Source organism: Coenobita brevimanus, chromosome 55, assembly GCF_032717465.1.
Source record: "Coenobita brevimanus isolate Jiangsu-jjx chromosome 55, ASM3271746v2, whole genome shotgun sequence".
Taxonomy (NCBI): domain Eukaryota; kingdom Metazoa; phylum Arthropoda; class Malacostraca; order Decapoda; family Coenobitidae; genus Coenobita; species Coenobita brevimanus.
Window position 1 is genome coordinate 64,106,318 of NC_137008.1, and position 17,397 is coordinate 64,123,714.

Sequence of the window (17,397 nt, forward strand, 5' to 3'; positions counted from 1 at the left end):
TAAACTTTGTCTTCCACATTGTCATCGATTGGGGAATCACTCCGGCCTTGACTTTCGTACCATGGCACGACATGTCTTTACTGGCCAGGTCACTGGTAACAGGTGAATTGCCAAGACAATGGCGTGCGGGGGAGGGGGAGGAGGTCATGCAGGTTAAGGCATTGACCCTGCCTGGCATCTTGTAGAGGAAGGTGTCCCGTGTATACGTACCAAAAATCACGCACGAAATATGAAAATTGTGCAAATTAGGGACCCTGCAATTGCTGCGCATTTATATATGTCAACAGGAGTCACAGTGACAAAACGTGTGGATGTACATCAACGGGAGTCAGCGGGTTAACACAATCCCCAACATTGTAGGGGACACTGGATAAAGTTGGTATGGCAGGGAACCATTTGTATACAGTTGGGGATGGCTTGGTACCAAAGTAGTTAAACCTCTCCCAGCACAGATATCCCACAAGGCTCTACCTTTTCCATCCACTTCGGTGGTACACCTAACCATGCCAGCCATCACTACTGCTGTCTTATAAAAAAAAAAAAGGGGGGGGGGGAGAGGGGGGGTTTGCAGCAAATGGCTCATTTAGCACAGAGGCCTAAAGTTGTACTTCAAAACTAAGTTAAACATGTGATGTCTCAGACAGCTTTACACACCACACTGTGGACTGAATTAATTATTCACATCTGGTTTGTGTCCAGTGTATTTTACAGCAACCCTACAAAACTGTTACTTTTAGTGTGTTCACCACACGTCTGTGTTTTTGAAAGATACAGTGTACATTATGTCTCTCAGCTATAGTGCAGTATACCGGTAATGTACCATTCTTAATATGGCACATCCCCACAGTACACGAGTTCTGAGTACGCGATCCCCTTTGTACGCGAGGACCTATTTTTTTTTTTTTTTAGTTTATTTTTTATTAGTACACAAATTGAACTCCTTGTAAGCGAGACGGGCAGCGAAGAGTGGCCCAAATCCGGGGTTACCCCGAGTGCTCGACATTGCCCCCCCCAAGAAGCGATAACAGGTAAAGGTCTATCTATCTATCTATCTACTGCCAGACGCCATAATCGCATAAGGGGTGGCCATTTCACTTTGATTTATTAGTTTTATGGGGAGGGGCACTAACCCTCCACCAACCCACTTGCTGACACGCAGGGAGCACGTATGGGTTGGTTATATGGTTACCACCCAGCGTTGTAAATGGTTTCTTGGCTTACAGGAAACCATTTGGCTTGTTACTCAATGTAAAGCCACCTGTAAAGGAAAGAAGAGCAATAAGAAGTGACAGGAAAGATGGGAGATATAGGTAGGAAGAGAGGAGGGCAGGCACAGAAAAAGAATGATAAAGGCTAAGGAAGAAGTAGGCAGTACTACATCAAGTGAGTGGATGATGGTCGCCACCACCTACCACCAATGATTTACTTAGTAAAGCCATACTCTTGTAGGTTTACTTTATCTTAGATAATATGTCTTAGATAGTTTCCCTGTATAGTACAATACTTAGGTTTGAGAGGCGTCTCAAGGGTTGCCCATGAAGGGGGGAGCTGCCCATATGTAATTTTTCCCCAAAGTTTATGTATTCACAGTACGCAAATTCCTAGTATGTGACGTCCTCTGCCGCATTTATAGGCGCGTACAAGGGGGATGTACTGTACTGCAGTACTGTTTATTGCTAATGTACTAGTTCCATTAATGACAGTCTGATATTCTACATCAACACAGAATTACCATTATACCTGTAAACATTTATCAATGAGGCGTGGCTCCTCAAACAAGTGTGCAAATTCATATGCTCGGCAAACATTCCCTGGATGAAGATCTCGCCATATAAACTGGGTGCACTGCTCCACAAGGGATGGAATCATATACTTCTTAGCAGCATAGCATATCTCACACACTTGGTCAAAAGATCTCAGGTTAATGTCATCAGTGTAGATATACCTGCAACAAAAAAAGCAGCATACACTGTGTGTTCAATAGGCACATGTTTGTACTGTAACTTTATTTAAAAACTTTTGTACTCTGGCAGCAGACTCACTACTGGATCCGTTTTCCTAATATGAAACAAATCAATGTTTGCAATAATCATACACATAACCCTGTTCACCACTAATACATGTAGTGAGCTGGATCCAGAAATAGGAACTGATATAAAATAAAAGTCAAACTATCAAGCACAGCCAGTTGATTGGTCATACATCCATTCACTCATTGTTCAAGCCTTTGAACATGCCAGCATCATCCCAGAAGCATGTCTTCCACACAATGTGCTTCACATGATTATCACTCTTACAATGTCTATGAGTTAGATATCATTCTTTTGACTATAAGTTAAAGAGAGTGCAAAACTTATCAAGCACATTTCCATACATACTTCATCCTTCTTTTGTATTCCTTAATCTTTAAACTGCTACCTCACTTTTTCATACATCCACTTATATCAACCATCACATCTGCCTTCCATGCCTTTGCAACCTTCAAACTCAATCACACACACTGCACTTTATTCATTAGACTTCCACATGCCATACCTTACATGAATCTGTATTTCCTATTCTGTCCAGCTTATGCTACCAACATGTGTTCTTTAATCCTTTTACCAGATATGTTACCTGAATAAATTTGCCTGGAGGTAGCAAAAATAAAATGACAGGAAGCTATCACCTTTCTGAAAAGTTAGCTGACACTTTCTAACCTCCTGCACTAGGAGTGGTTTCCCTTAATACAAATTAAATACCGTAACATGGTGCCTGTCACAATAAAAAGGCATTATTCAGTCCTGCACGAGTAAGCAACCTGAATCCTTGCTGGTCACATCCAGTTGGAGTGTCTTAACCCACAAGACCATGAGGTGTCAATCTGTTATATTTCATCACTCAGCCAAGAGAATTATTTCCTGAAGTCTAGGAAATCATCTAACTTATCACTCAGTACAAAGTCACATGATGGTAGTCATTACATTGTGACTGAGAAGATGGTAGTTGCTCATGTATACTGTATGCACCAAATATCTGATGCTAATCAAACTAGAAAAGCCTTTATATGGAATAGGTTGTTACTGCTTCTTCTGGCCTACAGTACACTTTAATGGCCACTGGTGGGTTTCCATGACAAGATATTTTTCTGTACATATTTTTGTGTAAAGAGATAGAGAAAGGGACAACTGTGAGAACAGTATTTTTTGGAAAGAGATGGAGGAAGATGCAACTGTGAAATCCTTTAGTTTACCATGAAGGTTTTAAATGCTGTCAACAAATATCACGTTTCATTTCTGATGGTGGTTAAATTTGTCTTCTATGTTTAACCGATGAAAGCCAACATTAAAGTGCTACTATTAATCCCCTCATTCCAAGATGTCTTGCTCTGGTTTTAAGATAATCATGCAATAATAGCATAAATGAAATATGCTGCATAAAACTGTTAAACCATAGTGATGAGGTATGAAAGCTGAATATATATGAGGGGTATGATAAGAAAGTTCTAAGACTTCTGTTACAGGTGGCAGCATGGAGGCAGAGCTGTGCTGCATTGTGTAGCTATGATGTAGAAATATTAACCAACCCCAGGAACATGCCATTTCTCAATACCTTATAACAGTGTTGGGTGTCAAAAATGGTGGTGATGGTGACTTCCGCTAGGATGACTGAAGTTTCATTTTAGGATCATAACCACAAACTCATGAATTATCACCATTAATTATTAAGCTGCCAAAATCAGGACTGGTCTTGAACCTTTTCAGATCCTCAAACACTTCTTGGTGAAACTTTTGATTTTCCGCCAACAGTGATAAATGGGTGTACAAGTGATGTAATGGTATCAGAGGTAGACTGCGAGATAATTCTGATTTTATGTGTATGGCGTGTCGGGGAGAGCAGGTGGAGATTGTCAGGCAGGAAAGGATTGAACTTGCTGGTGAGTCTCTTGAGTGTGTGGAAGAATTTTGTTATTTGAGAGACATATATGGAGCCTCTGTGGTACAGTGGTAAATGTGCGTTTTCGTACACTGAAGAACGAGGGTTCGCACCCCGCCAGGGTAATAAACTTTTGAAGCGTTCTTCTGGCCACCTACTGCATTGGCGACACAAGGGGTGCTGTGACTGAACCAGTGTCTCATACTATAAAATATGCTTGCACCCAGTCGGCTTGCGCAGGCTGATTACATTTGGTTCAAAGACTACACACACATCCAAAGCCACTCCAACACAACAATAACACTTACAAGCACTTCTCACCCTACATACAATCTCTACTAGATAGCCTAAGCCTCTTGGTAGAGATACATTGGCTGTATCGTCCCCACGTCAGTAGGGATAGGCCGGTCCTGCAGTGGACACTCAAATGGCTGATGAGATGAGATGAGAAAGAGAGAGAGAGAGAAAGATATATATATCTATATATATATATATATATACATATATATATATATATATATATATGTATATATACATATATATACTTCTATATATATATATCTATATATTCAGAAAGAGAGAGAGAGAGAGAGAGAGAGAGAGCATCATTATCAAGGGATTAGGGAATGAAAATTCATCACTACAATAACTAAGACTACAATATGGTATTCAAAAACGTGACTCAACACTCACTGTAAAAGAGATCTAAATGCTTCTGGTTGTACATCAAGAATTTCTATAGGCTTGTCACTCTTCTCAGGCATACCTCCGAAGAACATGGCCTCAAAGACAGGAGACGACATAGCTAAGATAAGGCGATGTCCATGTAGTGTCTGAAATATACAGTACTGTACAGTACAAGCACAGAAAAGAACTGCATGTTAATACCGTATATCAAAACAAATTACAGTACTAATGAAACTAAGACACACACACACACACACACACACACACTTCTTTTCCCCTTTTCTTTTGTACGTGGGATTAATTATAGCTGACTTCGAATCCTCTGGGACTCTACCTTCCTCCCAGGCAAATCCACACATCTTCCAGATCCATTCTACTACCATCACTCCCCCAAGCGTCATCATTTCACCACACACTCCATCAATGCCTGGGGTTTTCCCCATTTTGACTTTCATCATTGCTTCCACTACCTCCATCCAACTGATCTCTTCCTCCCTTTTCACCTCCCTCCTTCTCCCAGCCATTCCTTGGCTTCTTATATTCACATTACAGTAATCCCACTACTATTTGACGTGACAGAGCCAAAGGCATGTCAGGGTAGTGGCTCCGTCTGGATAGTGGACTTCTCCCCTGGCCCCCCTTTGTACATAACCTAGCTTTGAAAGCCAGTGTAAGAAGCAGTGGCATACCCAGAAAGTTGGAAAGGGGGGCCTCTTTTTTTAATAATCTTTTTAACTGTGCAGCCCATGACTTCGGCGACCGCAGTGAGCCCGTACAGCTGGAATTTTGCATTTTGGCCAAGTTTATGATCATTTTGAGGCCGTATGGAATGGGTATATGACATAAATATAGTATATTCTAAAGTCATTTTTAAGTACTCTGTGCCACTGAGTTAGCGTATGATTCAGTCTCTCCAATAACCTTATACAGTACTACTAAAATTCAAATGCTCACATTTTGATCAAACAACTTTACAACTGTAATAAACTAATAACAAATTATGTATATATATATATATATATATATATATATATATATAAATATAAATAAATAACTATATATATATATATATATATATATATATATATATATATATATATATATATTTGCAAAAGGATGCCCCCCCCCCCCTCGGTACGCCAATGGTAAGGAGCCACTACAGTACATCACACAAAACTCATTTCTGTTGTTTAATACTACGCTATCTGGTCAAGCTGCCCTAAAAATGCAGTGGGCACACAAAATATAATGGTAAAATGGAATAAAATCATGTTAAAATAGAATTAAATCATGGTACAGTACAGTAAGCTAGAATAAAATCAATGTCAGCACACATGAGTTGACCATCCAGCATCAATCTTACCCAGGATCTCCCACATCTAAGGAGTCAGCACTACATTCTTCCTTTTCCCTGGTGAAAGGGCCACCATCACACACCCTAGGAAGTGGCACGCAAGGAATAGCAGGGCCAGAAGCAGGTACGAAACAACCACAAAGGCCACCACATGTACCACTATAACAACTGTTTACATCGCTGTGCAAGAACTGAGAGCAAGCAAGGGAGGTCTCTGGTGGATGTAGGGTAAACTAGCCAGCCAGACACAGAGGTGCCACCAGGCTATTTCCACCCATCTGGGCGGAAATTTTTTGCACGACCATGATTTCCAAAAGGATGCAAGCATTTAGTCTGCATTGTGGGAAAAAATGTATGAATAATGATTTGGAACAGCCAGATCACAGCATCCGGGTAATGGATGGTCCAGGTAGTGGTCGTCTGGATAATCGACAGATTACTACAGTTCTTTTCATTCTCTGTTTTTAACAGTCCTTAATATGTTCTCTCCATCTACTCACTTTTCCTCTCTGATATATAATCAGATTTATCAACTCAGTAACTAAGCCCACTCCTATATCTCCTGAGGCCTTCAACATTTCAGCAGTCAACCCAGATACACCTGCTGCCTTCCCTAAGTGCATCCTGCCTATTGCCCTGCTCACAGGAGCAGCATCAATCAAAGGCCAAGGGCCAGACACTGGACCCACTGACTCTAAACCATCCCTGTTCCAGTCGAACTCCTCAAACTCCTTTCCTAAGTATAATACTGTACAAGTGTTTGGTAGCAACGAGAGTAAATTAGTCATCCACATTAAAAAAAATTAAGTCATGCATTTATTGAGGGACCACTGTACTGGCAAATCAGTGAAAAATATAAATCTATCTATCTATCTATCTGTTGCCAGATGCCTCAATCCCGTTCGGGGTGGCCACAAACAAATCGCCTCCACGTCACCCTGTCCCCCGCCATTTCACTGCCCTGCTCCCAACTCACACCCCCCTCTCTCATATACCTCTCCACCCCATCCCTCCATCTCATCCTCGGCCTCCCCCTCCCTCTCCCCTCCTCCACCTCACTCACATACACTCTCTTCGTCAGTCATTCACCCTCCATCCTTTCCACATGGCCAAACCACCTCAGTGTATTCCTCCTGACGCTTACTATCACATCCACATCCACACCACAACGCTCCTTTATATCCTCAGTTGTCAGCCTGTCTCTCCATGTGACTCCACAGACTCCTCTTAAATAACTCATTTCCACTGCTCTCACTCTTGACTTGTGTCCTTCCAACAACGTCCAAGCTTCACTTCCATACATTGGAGTTGGTATCAATACTGTTATGTAATAACTTTTTCACTTCCATGCTCACTTCTCTGTTTCTCATCACTGCTTTCAAGGAACCAGCAACCTTTCTTCCCTGCTGTACCCTTTCAAGCACTTCACTCTCCAAACCTCCATCCTTACTCATCACACTACCCAAGTACTTAAACATACTCACATTTTCCAATTCCTCACCATCCTACCTCGTTGTACATTCACTGACTTCACCTCTCTCAAAGACCATCACTTTACTCTTCCCTACATTCACCTATAGATTCCGTTTCTTACACACTCTCCCACACTCATCTACCAAGCCTTGCAGCTCCCCTTTGTCTTCACTCAACAACACAGTATCATCTGCAAACAACAGTACAGGGAGTTTCCAAACACTACCCTCTCTCACCAGGGAAAAAAAATAAATAAAAAATAAAAAATATCTATCTATCTATCTATTGCCAGACGCCTCAATCCCGTTTGGGGTGGCCACAAACAAATCACCTCCAAGTCGCCCTGTCCCCCGCCATTTCACTGCCCTGCTCCAAACTCACACCCCCCTCTCTCATATACCTCTCCACCCCATCCCTCCATCTCATCCTCGGCCTCCCCCTCCCTCTTCCTCCCTCCACCTCACTCATATACACTCTCTTCGTCAGTCTTTCACCCTCCATCCTCTCCACATGGCCAAAAATATAATTACAGTAAATAAATAAAAGGTGTGGTTTAGTCACTTATAACTGTATAAACAAGTTAGTATAACAGATGACAATGGCACATTCCCATCACTCCCACCTGCTGGTTGTTTTCATTTCCAACAACAAATGTACAATCAGACCACTGTCCTGATTGTAATATATGACTTGCCCTCTGGTGCAGGCGTCTTAGAGCAGTCTGCCAGTCCATATTACTACTGCCTTCTGCCATTTTTTAAGTAAACTGCTTCCTGAAAACGTACAACATTGCAATTAGTACCAATACACAGTATGAAAGTAAAACAGTGGTATACATTGTCCTATATAATCTGATCCATTAACACAACTCTGTACTGGCAAAAGAACATAAGAATGACTGGCATTGTAGAGATATCTATCTATCTATTGCCAGACTGTAAAACCTCATTTGCATAAATGTATTTTTTTCCCAACATTTTGATACAATATAAACCATTAATATCTCAAAAAAATTTGAGCTCCAAGAAACTGATCAAATCACTTTTATCCATTCAGCCAAGGATAATTTTTTGAAAATTTTACTCTTGCTGTCTCTTGGAAATTTTACTTGATTTTAGATACAGCAGATGTTCTGACCGGGAGGGAGTAGCTATAGCCTTTAATAACATCTTAACTAACATGAGGCTCTTCTAAGCCAACCATCAACAGATAGGAAGATCATCATCCAGCCTTTTTTTTTCCGACCTGCCCCTGTTTGACCGCCACTAATCACCACACAGCTTTACTGTTATAATGGAAAATTGTTTCAAACTTCAGGCAGACAAGATGTGGGAAGTTAACCTACTCTAAAATTTTTAACCTTACACTACCTAATATTCTTGCAAACCTAACCTAATCTAATTTACCTAAGCTAACCTAACTGCCATCCAACACCATTTATATTTCAATGAGAAATTACTTTGGGCACAGTATTGGTACATCCCCAACAAAGTTCATGTGCAGAGTGGAACAATATGTGAAAAATGATAATTAAACTAACATTCATTCGCTTTTCGTTTTTGAAGGCTCCAACATGCTTGCATGCGTCAGCTTTGGTCACCTAATGGTGGCTCTCCATGCTTCTCAATCTCTGGCAGCCTCCTTGTTTAGTCCCTTAACCCTGAGGTCACAATTAATGACCTCATCCCAGGTCTTGTTTGGTCTACCCCTCTCAATCCCACCTCTAATACAGTATTAATGCTTCTCACTTTCTGCACCCAGTTATCATCCCCCATCCTCCACTTGCTCAAACCACCTCAATGTACCTCTCCTCATCACAACACCAATACACTCCAATCCCATCCTACCTCTCAACTCTTCTATCGTAAACCTAGCCCCCCCCAGGCCTTGCACTCAGGGACACACAGCACATCCACCTAATCATTGTCATTTCTGTATGTTCGAACCTGCGAATATCCTATTCCTTTACTGCCCAAGTCTCACTACCATACAGCATTACACTCCTAACACATGCATACAAAGCTCCCTTAGCACGCACGGAGAACCTTCTTAATGTCAGGAGAGGCAACAGTAACAAAAGTTTAAAAGCAGTAGTAAATACAGAGCCAGTGCTATTGCTTAGAGATCCTTACTCATATGTTGATGAGACTTGGATGACTCACCTCATATGTCTCCTGAGCAAGGTTAGGTTAGATGGTAATACTGTACTGCAGTTTCAACCATGCACACAAGCTATGGCTACTATATCCTAGATAATCCAAAGCTGTAATTTGGTTATTGTAAAAATCCCATCATCCACCTATTTAGTGTGGTGGTACTCTATTTCAGGGTAACTCTACAGATACGTTGAGTAGAAAGCCAAATGATTTCCTGTAAACCAGGAAATCATATAATACGCTGGGTGGTAACCTTATAACCAACCAACATGTATTCCCTACTTGTCAGCAAGATGGTTGGCAGAGGGTTAGTGCCCCTTTCTGGAAAACAACTAACTAAAAATACAAACAAGAAGTCTCAAACCAGGACTGACCAACATGTGATGACCAAGGACCTAACAAAGGACATGGCATGGATTGCATCATGGAATGTAAGGGGTGCAAATGATGAGGTGAAAGAGAGAATATTGTCCAGGTGCTTAAGGGTGCAAAAGTGGACATATGTGGGTTAATTGATTCAGTTAACCCACATATGGCGAGGTGAGAGTGTGAGAGAGTGGGAGTACGGATGGGGTATATGCGCAGGAGTAGATGAGAATGAGATGGGAAGAGAGCGAGCATGTATTGTTGTGTGCAAGAGATGGGAAGAGAATACAGTAGAAGAGAGTATGGATCCATTGGCTCATGGATTGTGTGGGTAAGATTGAAAGTTGGACTACAAATGTGGGCAATTGGGTGTGTGTGTGCACCAACGCAAAATCGTGCAATCAGAGTGAAGGACGAGTTCTGGACAAATGTGGAAGAATGCATAGAAAAATTTGAAAGGAATGAGAGTTTGATTGGAGATATGAATTGAAAAGTAGGAAATGTGAAGGTGAGTGGAGTACAGTAGTTGGTGAGTGGGGTGTGCCTACAGAAGTGGATGAGAATGGCAGTGCTCAGGTGAACATTTGTGCAGGGAGGGGGTTGGTGATAGCTAGTACTCTCTTTAGGCACAAAATGGTCCACAGCTATACGTGGTGAGTGATGAGAAGGTTGGGTGGTGAACTGAATGAACAGTAGGGCAGTGACTGAATATGTATGTGTGGATGACTGAATGAGAAAGCATGTAACGGGTGTAGGAGCATACAGAGATTGGGGGGGGGGGGAGCTTCTGATCACCACTTGGTGGTGTTGAAAGTCAAGGTTCAGGTGCAATGGAGGAATAGGAGGAGGGAGGGACAAGAGGAAGTAGTCCATACAAGGGTAGAAAGGTTGCAAGAGGATCAAAAGAAGACAGAATATGAGAGGGAAGTGGAGGAACGATTGGGTAAATATGATTTGGAGCAGATGGGAGAGGTGTAAGAAGTGTGCAAGATATTCACAGAATAAATTTGTGCAGCATGGGAGGTGGTGTGTGGGTTAAAGAGATGATGAAAGGGGGTGCAAGGAACAGCATGGTGGAATGAAGAGGTGAGACACGCTGTGGCGCAAAAGAAGAAAGCATATAGTGTGTGGGTGGGAGGCAGAGACATGGGGGAAGTTGAGAGACAAAAGAGAGTTATATGTAGAGTGGAAGAGAGAGGTGAAAAGATTAGTAAGACAGAGAAGAGAGTGGATAAGGAATTTGGAAGGAATTTGAGTGTAAAGTGGAGGGAATGTAAGAAAATGGGAAAGAGGTAAGATGTATTAGATGGGGAGATAAAAAAAAGTTAGTAGGGGAGTAAAAGAGTTAGACAGGGAGATAAAAAAGTTAGTTGGGGAGTGAAAGATAAAAATGGTAGACTGCTAGTGGAGAAGGGAGAAAAAGTGAGCAGATGGAGAGACCACTTTAAGGAACTATTAAACATTAAGAATGAAAGCAATGCGAGTTTAAGTGACTGGGGAATGGCTGGGAGAAGGAGGAAGGTGAGAAGGGAGGAAGAGATCAGTTGCATGGAAGTAGTGGAAGCAATGCAGAAAGTCAAAAAGGGGAAAGCTCCAGGAATTAATGGAGTGTGTGGTGAAATTCTGAAGCATGGGGGAGAGATAGTAGTAGAACGGGTATGGACGATGTGCAGATTGGTCTGAGAGGAAGGTAGAGCCCCAGAGGATTGGAAGTCAGGAATAATTATTCCCATGTACAAAGGAAATAGGGAAAAAGAAGTGTGTGGAAATCATAGGGGCATTTGTCATCTGAGTGTAATAGGAAAATTATATGGTAGGATACTTATAAGAGAGTTAGGGAAATAACAGAGGAATTAGTTGGAGAAGAATGGGGCTTTTAGGAAGGGACAAGGTTGTGTAGATCAGATATTCACTCTTAGGTCTTTAGTGGAAATGTTTCTAGAGAAGGGAAAGAAGTTGTGTGCAACCTTCATGGATCTGGAGAAAGCTTATGACAGAGTGGATAAACAAGGAATGTACAAAATATTAAGAATACTTTATATGGAGTAAATGGGAAGTTGTTGAATGCCATGAGGAGTATGTATGGTGGTGCTAAGGTTGCAGTGCATGTGGATAGTGAACTGAATGAATTTTTCTATCTGAATGTTGGACTGAAACAGGGATGTGTCATGTCCCCATGGCTGTTCAGTCTATATATGGATGGGGTTATAAGAGATACAAGATAGGGCAGTGGATGTTGGAGCAGCCCTAATGAGTGAGGGCAGTGTTTGGAAACTTCCTGTACTGCTATTTGCTGATGATGCTGTATTGTTGAGTGAAGACGAAGGGGAATTGCAAGGCTTGGTGAATGAGTCTGGGTTTTTCGTTTTCGTTTCGTTTTTGTTTTTAAAGGCTCCAACATGCTTGCATGTGTCGGCCTTGGTCACCTAATGGCGGCTCTCCACGCTGCATGATCCATTGCAGCCTCCCTGTTCAGTCCCTTAACCCTAAGGTCACACTTAATGACCTCGTCCCATGTCTTTCTTGGTCTACCCCTCATAACCCCACCCCCAATATTAACACTTCTCACCTTCCTCACCCAATTATCATCCCCCATCCTCTCCACATGTCCAAACCACCTCAATCTACCTCTCCTCATCACAACACCAATACACTCCAGTCCCATCCTACCTCTCAACTCTTCCATTGTAAACCCAGCCCCTCCAGGCCTTGGACGCAGGGACGCACTGCACATCCACCTAATCATTGTCATTTCTGTACGTCTGAGCCGGCGAATATCTTCCTCCTTCACTGGCCAGGTCTCACTGCCATACAGCATTACATTCCTAACACATGCTGCATACAAAGACCCCTTAGCACGTAGTCTAAGTCCCGTGTGAATGAAACCCCAAGCATGTTCAAGGACGATGCAGGATTAAGCTGAATATTATTAAACATTAGTGAGTACACCTGTGGAAGATTTTGTCAGGTTGATAGGTGTAAGAACTGAGTCTTTGATGCATTAAAAACAAAAAGATGATTTTTAACCCAGTCAGAGATACGAGCCAAGTCAGACATTAGGTGTGCCATAGCCTCATCCCTTGTTTGCTGAAGTAACTGCTGAGATGGACGTTGCAGGAACCAAATGGAAAGGTGAAGGGTGGAGTCATCAGCGTGCGAGTGGATAGGGTTAGATGTACAGCTTAGGTCACTGATAAATAAAAGGAAGAGAGTTGGTGATAGGACAGAGCCCTGAGAACACCATTGTTGATAGATCTAGGAGAAGAACGATGGCCGTCTACAACAGGGGCTATAGAACAACCAGAAAGGAAGCTATTGATGAAGGCACAGATAGAAGGATAGAAACTGTAAGAGGGCAGTTTGGAAATTAAAGATTTATGCCAGACTCGATTGAAAGCCTTTGAGCTGTCAAGTGCAATGGCAAAGCTTTTGTCAAAGTCCCGAAAGCAGGATGACCAGGATCTGAAAGGTAGGTGAGAAGATCGCCAGTGGAGCGTCCCTGACGGAACCCATACTGACGATCAGAGAGAAGGTTACGATAGGAAAGATGCTTTAAAATTTTTCTATTAAGAATTGACTTGAAAACTTTTGAGACACAGGATGTTAAAGCACATGCATGTTAGTTAGAGGGTTGGAAATGGTCACCCTTCTTTGGGACTGGCTAAATGAGAGCAAACTTCCAGCAAGAAGGAAAGGTACAAGTTGATAAACAAAGGCAAAAGAGTTTACCTAAGCAGGGTGTAAGCACAGGAGCACAGTTCTTGAGGACAACTGGAAGGACTCCTTCAGGCCCATATGCCTTGTTAGTATTGAGGCCTGTGATGGCAGAAAATACATCAACTGAAGAAATTTAAATGTCAGCCATGAGGAGGTCAGAGGGAGGAAGTGATGGAGGAACAGCACCGGAATCATCTAAGGTGGAATTGGAGGAGAAAGTCTGAGCAAAGAGATCTGCTTTATCAGTAAAAGAAATAGCTACAGAACCATCAGAGTAGAAAAGAGGAGGGAACGATGATGAGGTAAAGTTGTTAGAAAGGTTTTTGGCAAAATGCCAGAAGGAGCGGGAAGAATTCGAGTTGGAGAGTTGAGAGCATTTAGTACAGATGAATTATTTTTAGCAGAGCGAAGAACAGACTTATCACAATTCCAGGCAGAAACACAAAAAAAAGACTGATTCAGGTGTTGCAGACAGCATTAGAACATGCAATATTAAACCAGGGCTTTCTTGCATTAGTCAGAGGATATGAGAAGGGAATGTAAACTTCCATGCCCGAGAGAATAACCTCCGTAATGTGCAAGGCACACTCAGATGGCTCTCGGCCACAGATGCAATAATCATTCCATGGAAAATCAAAGAAGTATTGCCTGAGGGCCTCCCAATCTGCAGCTCCAAAGTGCCACAGTCGATGTTTCCTTGGAGGGTCCACAGGCTGTACCAGAGTGATAGGACAGGTTAAAGTAATAAGGTTGTGATCAGAGGAGCCCAATGAGGAGGAAAGATTATGTGTATGCAGAAGGATTAGTTGTAAGGAAGAGGTCATGTATGCTGTAGCTCTCTCGAAGGCGGTCAGGGATATGGGTAGGGTACTGTACAAGCTGCTCTAAGTCATTAGGGAAAGAAACGATGTAGGCTTGTTGACCAGGTGGATCAGTGAAAGGAGAAGAGAGCCAAAGGTGGTGGTGAACATTGATTTCTAGAATGGAGATTTCAGAGAAAGGAGAAATGGACAGAATGTGTTCCACCACAGAAGTAAGACGGTCGAAGAATTTTTGACAGTAGAATTAGGGGATGAGTAAACAGGAATTTTTGATAGTAGAATTAGGGGATGAGTAAACAGGACAGATACTGGTATATTTATCAGAGAATGGCAGGAAAGCCGAAGCCAGAGTGTAGAGAATTCAGAAGAACTGAGTTCGGGAACACAAGAGCAATATAAGTCATTGCATATACCAGTATATACCGTACACAACAGCCACCTTTGGCTTTGAAATAAGTATAGAGAAAGTAGGAGGAAACAGGTTACAGGTTAGGTTTGGTTAGGTTAGGTTTGCGCTTCGTATTTGGTAAATATTGGTTTTCAGCCCATACTGCTTTTACCCTTGAAACCTAGGCTTTTTTGATAGTTTTTGATGTGATTCACTCGATTTTGAGCTTCATTTCCGTCGGAAATGACCAGATTTTGAAGTAAGATCTCCCCCCATCCCCCTGCAATAATGGGGAATCAGGGGTTTTAGGGAGGGTAGAAACACAAAAAAATGGCCATTTCCAAGTGAAATGAAGCAGATAATCGAATGAACCACGCCAAAAACCATCAGGGAAAACCTAGGTTTCGTCGTTAAGGGACGAGAATAATATGGTTTTCATCCCATCGATATTTACCGAACAGCTTCCTTGGTGTTTACTATTTCAGAATTTACATCACATTACCTCTCTAGGAGCAGTAGACAGGGTAAAAGTACGTCTAACTATAAGAAACAGAATCCTATTCCTGAAGTTTCTTAATAACTTCTGACTAGATAAAGTTCCTTCTGCGTCGTCGACGTTTGTTATTCCTCGGACGTAATGGAAGAAACTTACTCAAGTTTACTCAAATCTACCCATTTACTTTTGTATTTATTTATTTATTTTTTTTTTTTTTGGCGCAAACTATATTTACTCTTCACTGTTTCTCTGTTGATTTCTAAGGAAGAGATATCTTTTTTGGACTTTCGATGGAACTGCAATGTCTGGCATATCGTTGCCTGTACGTGAGTCCGATTATCACGACTACTACTGCAACGGGACATCACCCACCTGGCTACTGATTCCCCGTCATTATATAAATATACTTAGTAGTACAGTAATTAATTGATACTTTAATAATTAATTTTCTTGGGGAACTGTCAAGGACTGTGTTCATTCAATAGCGCAGGCATTGGATATTAATTATAAGTTGCATACTTTGTCAACTTCTTTTTGCCTCGCTGTTGACTCTGAATTATATTCTGGCGTCACCCATAGCTGTCCTCATTAATTTTTATTCATCCATCATCCAATCCTACGTTGCCCCATGAGAAGCGTAGGAGCCCGGGGCTAGGCAAGTTGGTCCTGACATTTATTGGTACTAAAACATCCTGGGTACATTGTAAAACGACGAAGAGGTAAAAGTGTATATTCATCTCATATAACAATATCCAATATCTTGCGTCTGATCGGTCATAGCGGAGGCAAACCGTGGGGAAAGGTGTGGCTGAGCCTCAACAGATACAGGCGAAGTGAACGAACAGCCAGTCGCTGAAGGAACAGATTCCAGTATTTCCATTTTTCTTTGTAAAATACCCGCCGTTATGATGAACTGCTCCTTAAAGTCTCACATTTCTGACTTTCGCCTAACTATGATCCGGGTGCCTCCCACTGGCCCCTTATTGGCTCCCCATTTGAAATTTCAATTTATTTTTTTCTGTGTACACTGTGTAATAAGGCCTTCCTGATCCCAGCCCAGATTAAGACGATTCCTCCGTTTCTGAAGACATTGCTACGTCATCGGGTGAACCTGAATCTACGTGGTCTGGGAGGCTTTGTATACCTTTTCCTACTTCCTTCATTACAAAGTTTGCACAATAATTATTATTTGAACAGCTGATAATATATTCAAGAGCTTCTGTGCATAAAATTTGCCATTGAAAAGTATATAATTTTACGGGTGGAGTGTGACGTCACAGGAGCATTGTGGGAGATGAGACGGAGCTGCTGGGGGTGATGAAGGTGAGCGATGACTGCATTTATTATTATTTATTTATGGTGTTTCTTCGCTTATTTTTACGGTAATTATCATGTCTGTATATTTATTAGTATCTGGTGCCTTTATGGAGACTTGGAGTTGGTTGATATAGTGTATAATTCTTTAGTGCTTCACAAATATCCTTCTCTCCTTTCACACTTTCCTGTAAAATGTCCTCGCCAGTTCTTCTATACGGCGTGGTGTTCTTTCTGACTTTTTACTGCCGGCTTCGGCTGGAGGGTTTGGAGGGCGGGGGAGAGCCTTCTTCTTTGCTATCCTTATCTCATTCTGGTAGTTCAGTTACTCTTCTAGGAGCTGCCTAGCATGGGCCAACAGGCCTACTGCAGTTATCCTCTCCTTATGTTCTTGTGTATAGGTGATTCCCTTGTCCGTAATGGACTGTATTTTATTATTTACTTTGTATGTGTGTGTGTGTGTGTGTGTGTGTCTAATGAGAGAGGAGGGGGAGGAAAGGGGGGGGATGGAGGGGAGAGAGGAGGTAAGGAGGGATGGAGGGGAGAGAGGAGGTAAGGGGGGATGTAGGAAAAGTGTTTTTCAAGGAGGAGGAAGAGGGAAGGAAGATTGATGACAAGAGATGGAGAGAGGAGGAGGAGAGAGGAAGGAAAGAAAAAAAGAAAAAGAAAGGAGAGAGAGGTGGAGGAAAGATGGGGGGGGAACTATTGGG

General features: G+C 42.0%; 1 protein-coding gene across 2 annotated transcripts in view; it reads right to left on the bottom strand.

Annotated features, from left to right (window-relative positions):
* LOC145401186 (BTB/POZ domain-containing protein 2) overlaps window positions 1-15,498 on the bottom strand; it is a 37,738-nt gene extending 22,240 nt beyond the window's left edge. Inside the window, exons 1-4 of one of the 2 annotated variants that reach the window (XM_080273490.1) lie at window positions 15,380-15,498; window positions 8,052-8,202; window positions 4,609-4,748; window positions 1,741-1,945 (exon numbers count right to left, since the gene is read on the bottom strand). In XM_080273490.1, coding sequence (XP_080129616.1) covers window positions 1,741-1,945; window positions 4,609-4,748; window positions 8,052-8,183 — 477 coding nt within the window. In that variant the 5' untranslated portion in view covers window positions 8,184-8,202; window positions 15,380-15,498. The remainder of the gene's footprint in view (window positions 1-1,740; window positions 1,946-4,608; window positions 4,749-8,051; window positions 8,203-15,379) is intronic. The other variant, XM_080273491.1, reaches the window with a different exon arrangement.
* Between the last annotated feature and the right edge of the window lie 1,899 nt (window positions 15,499-17,397).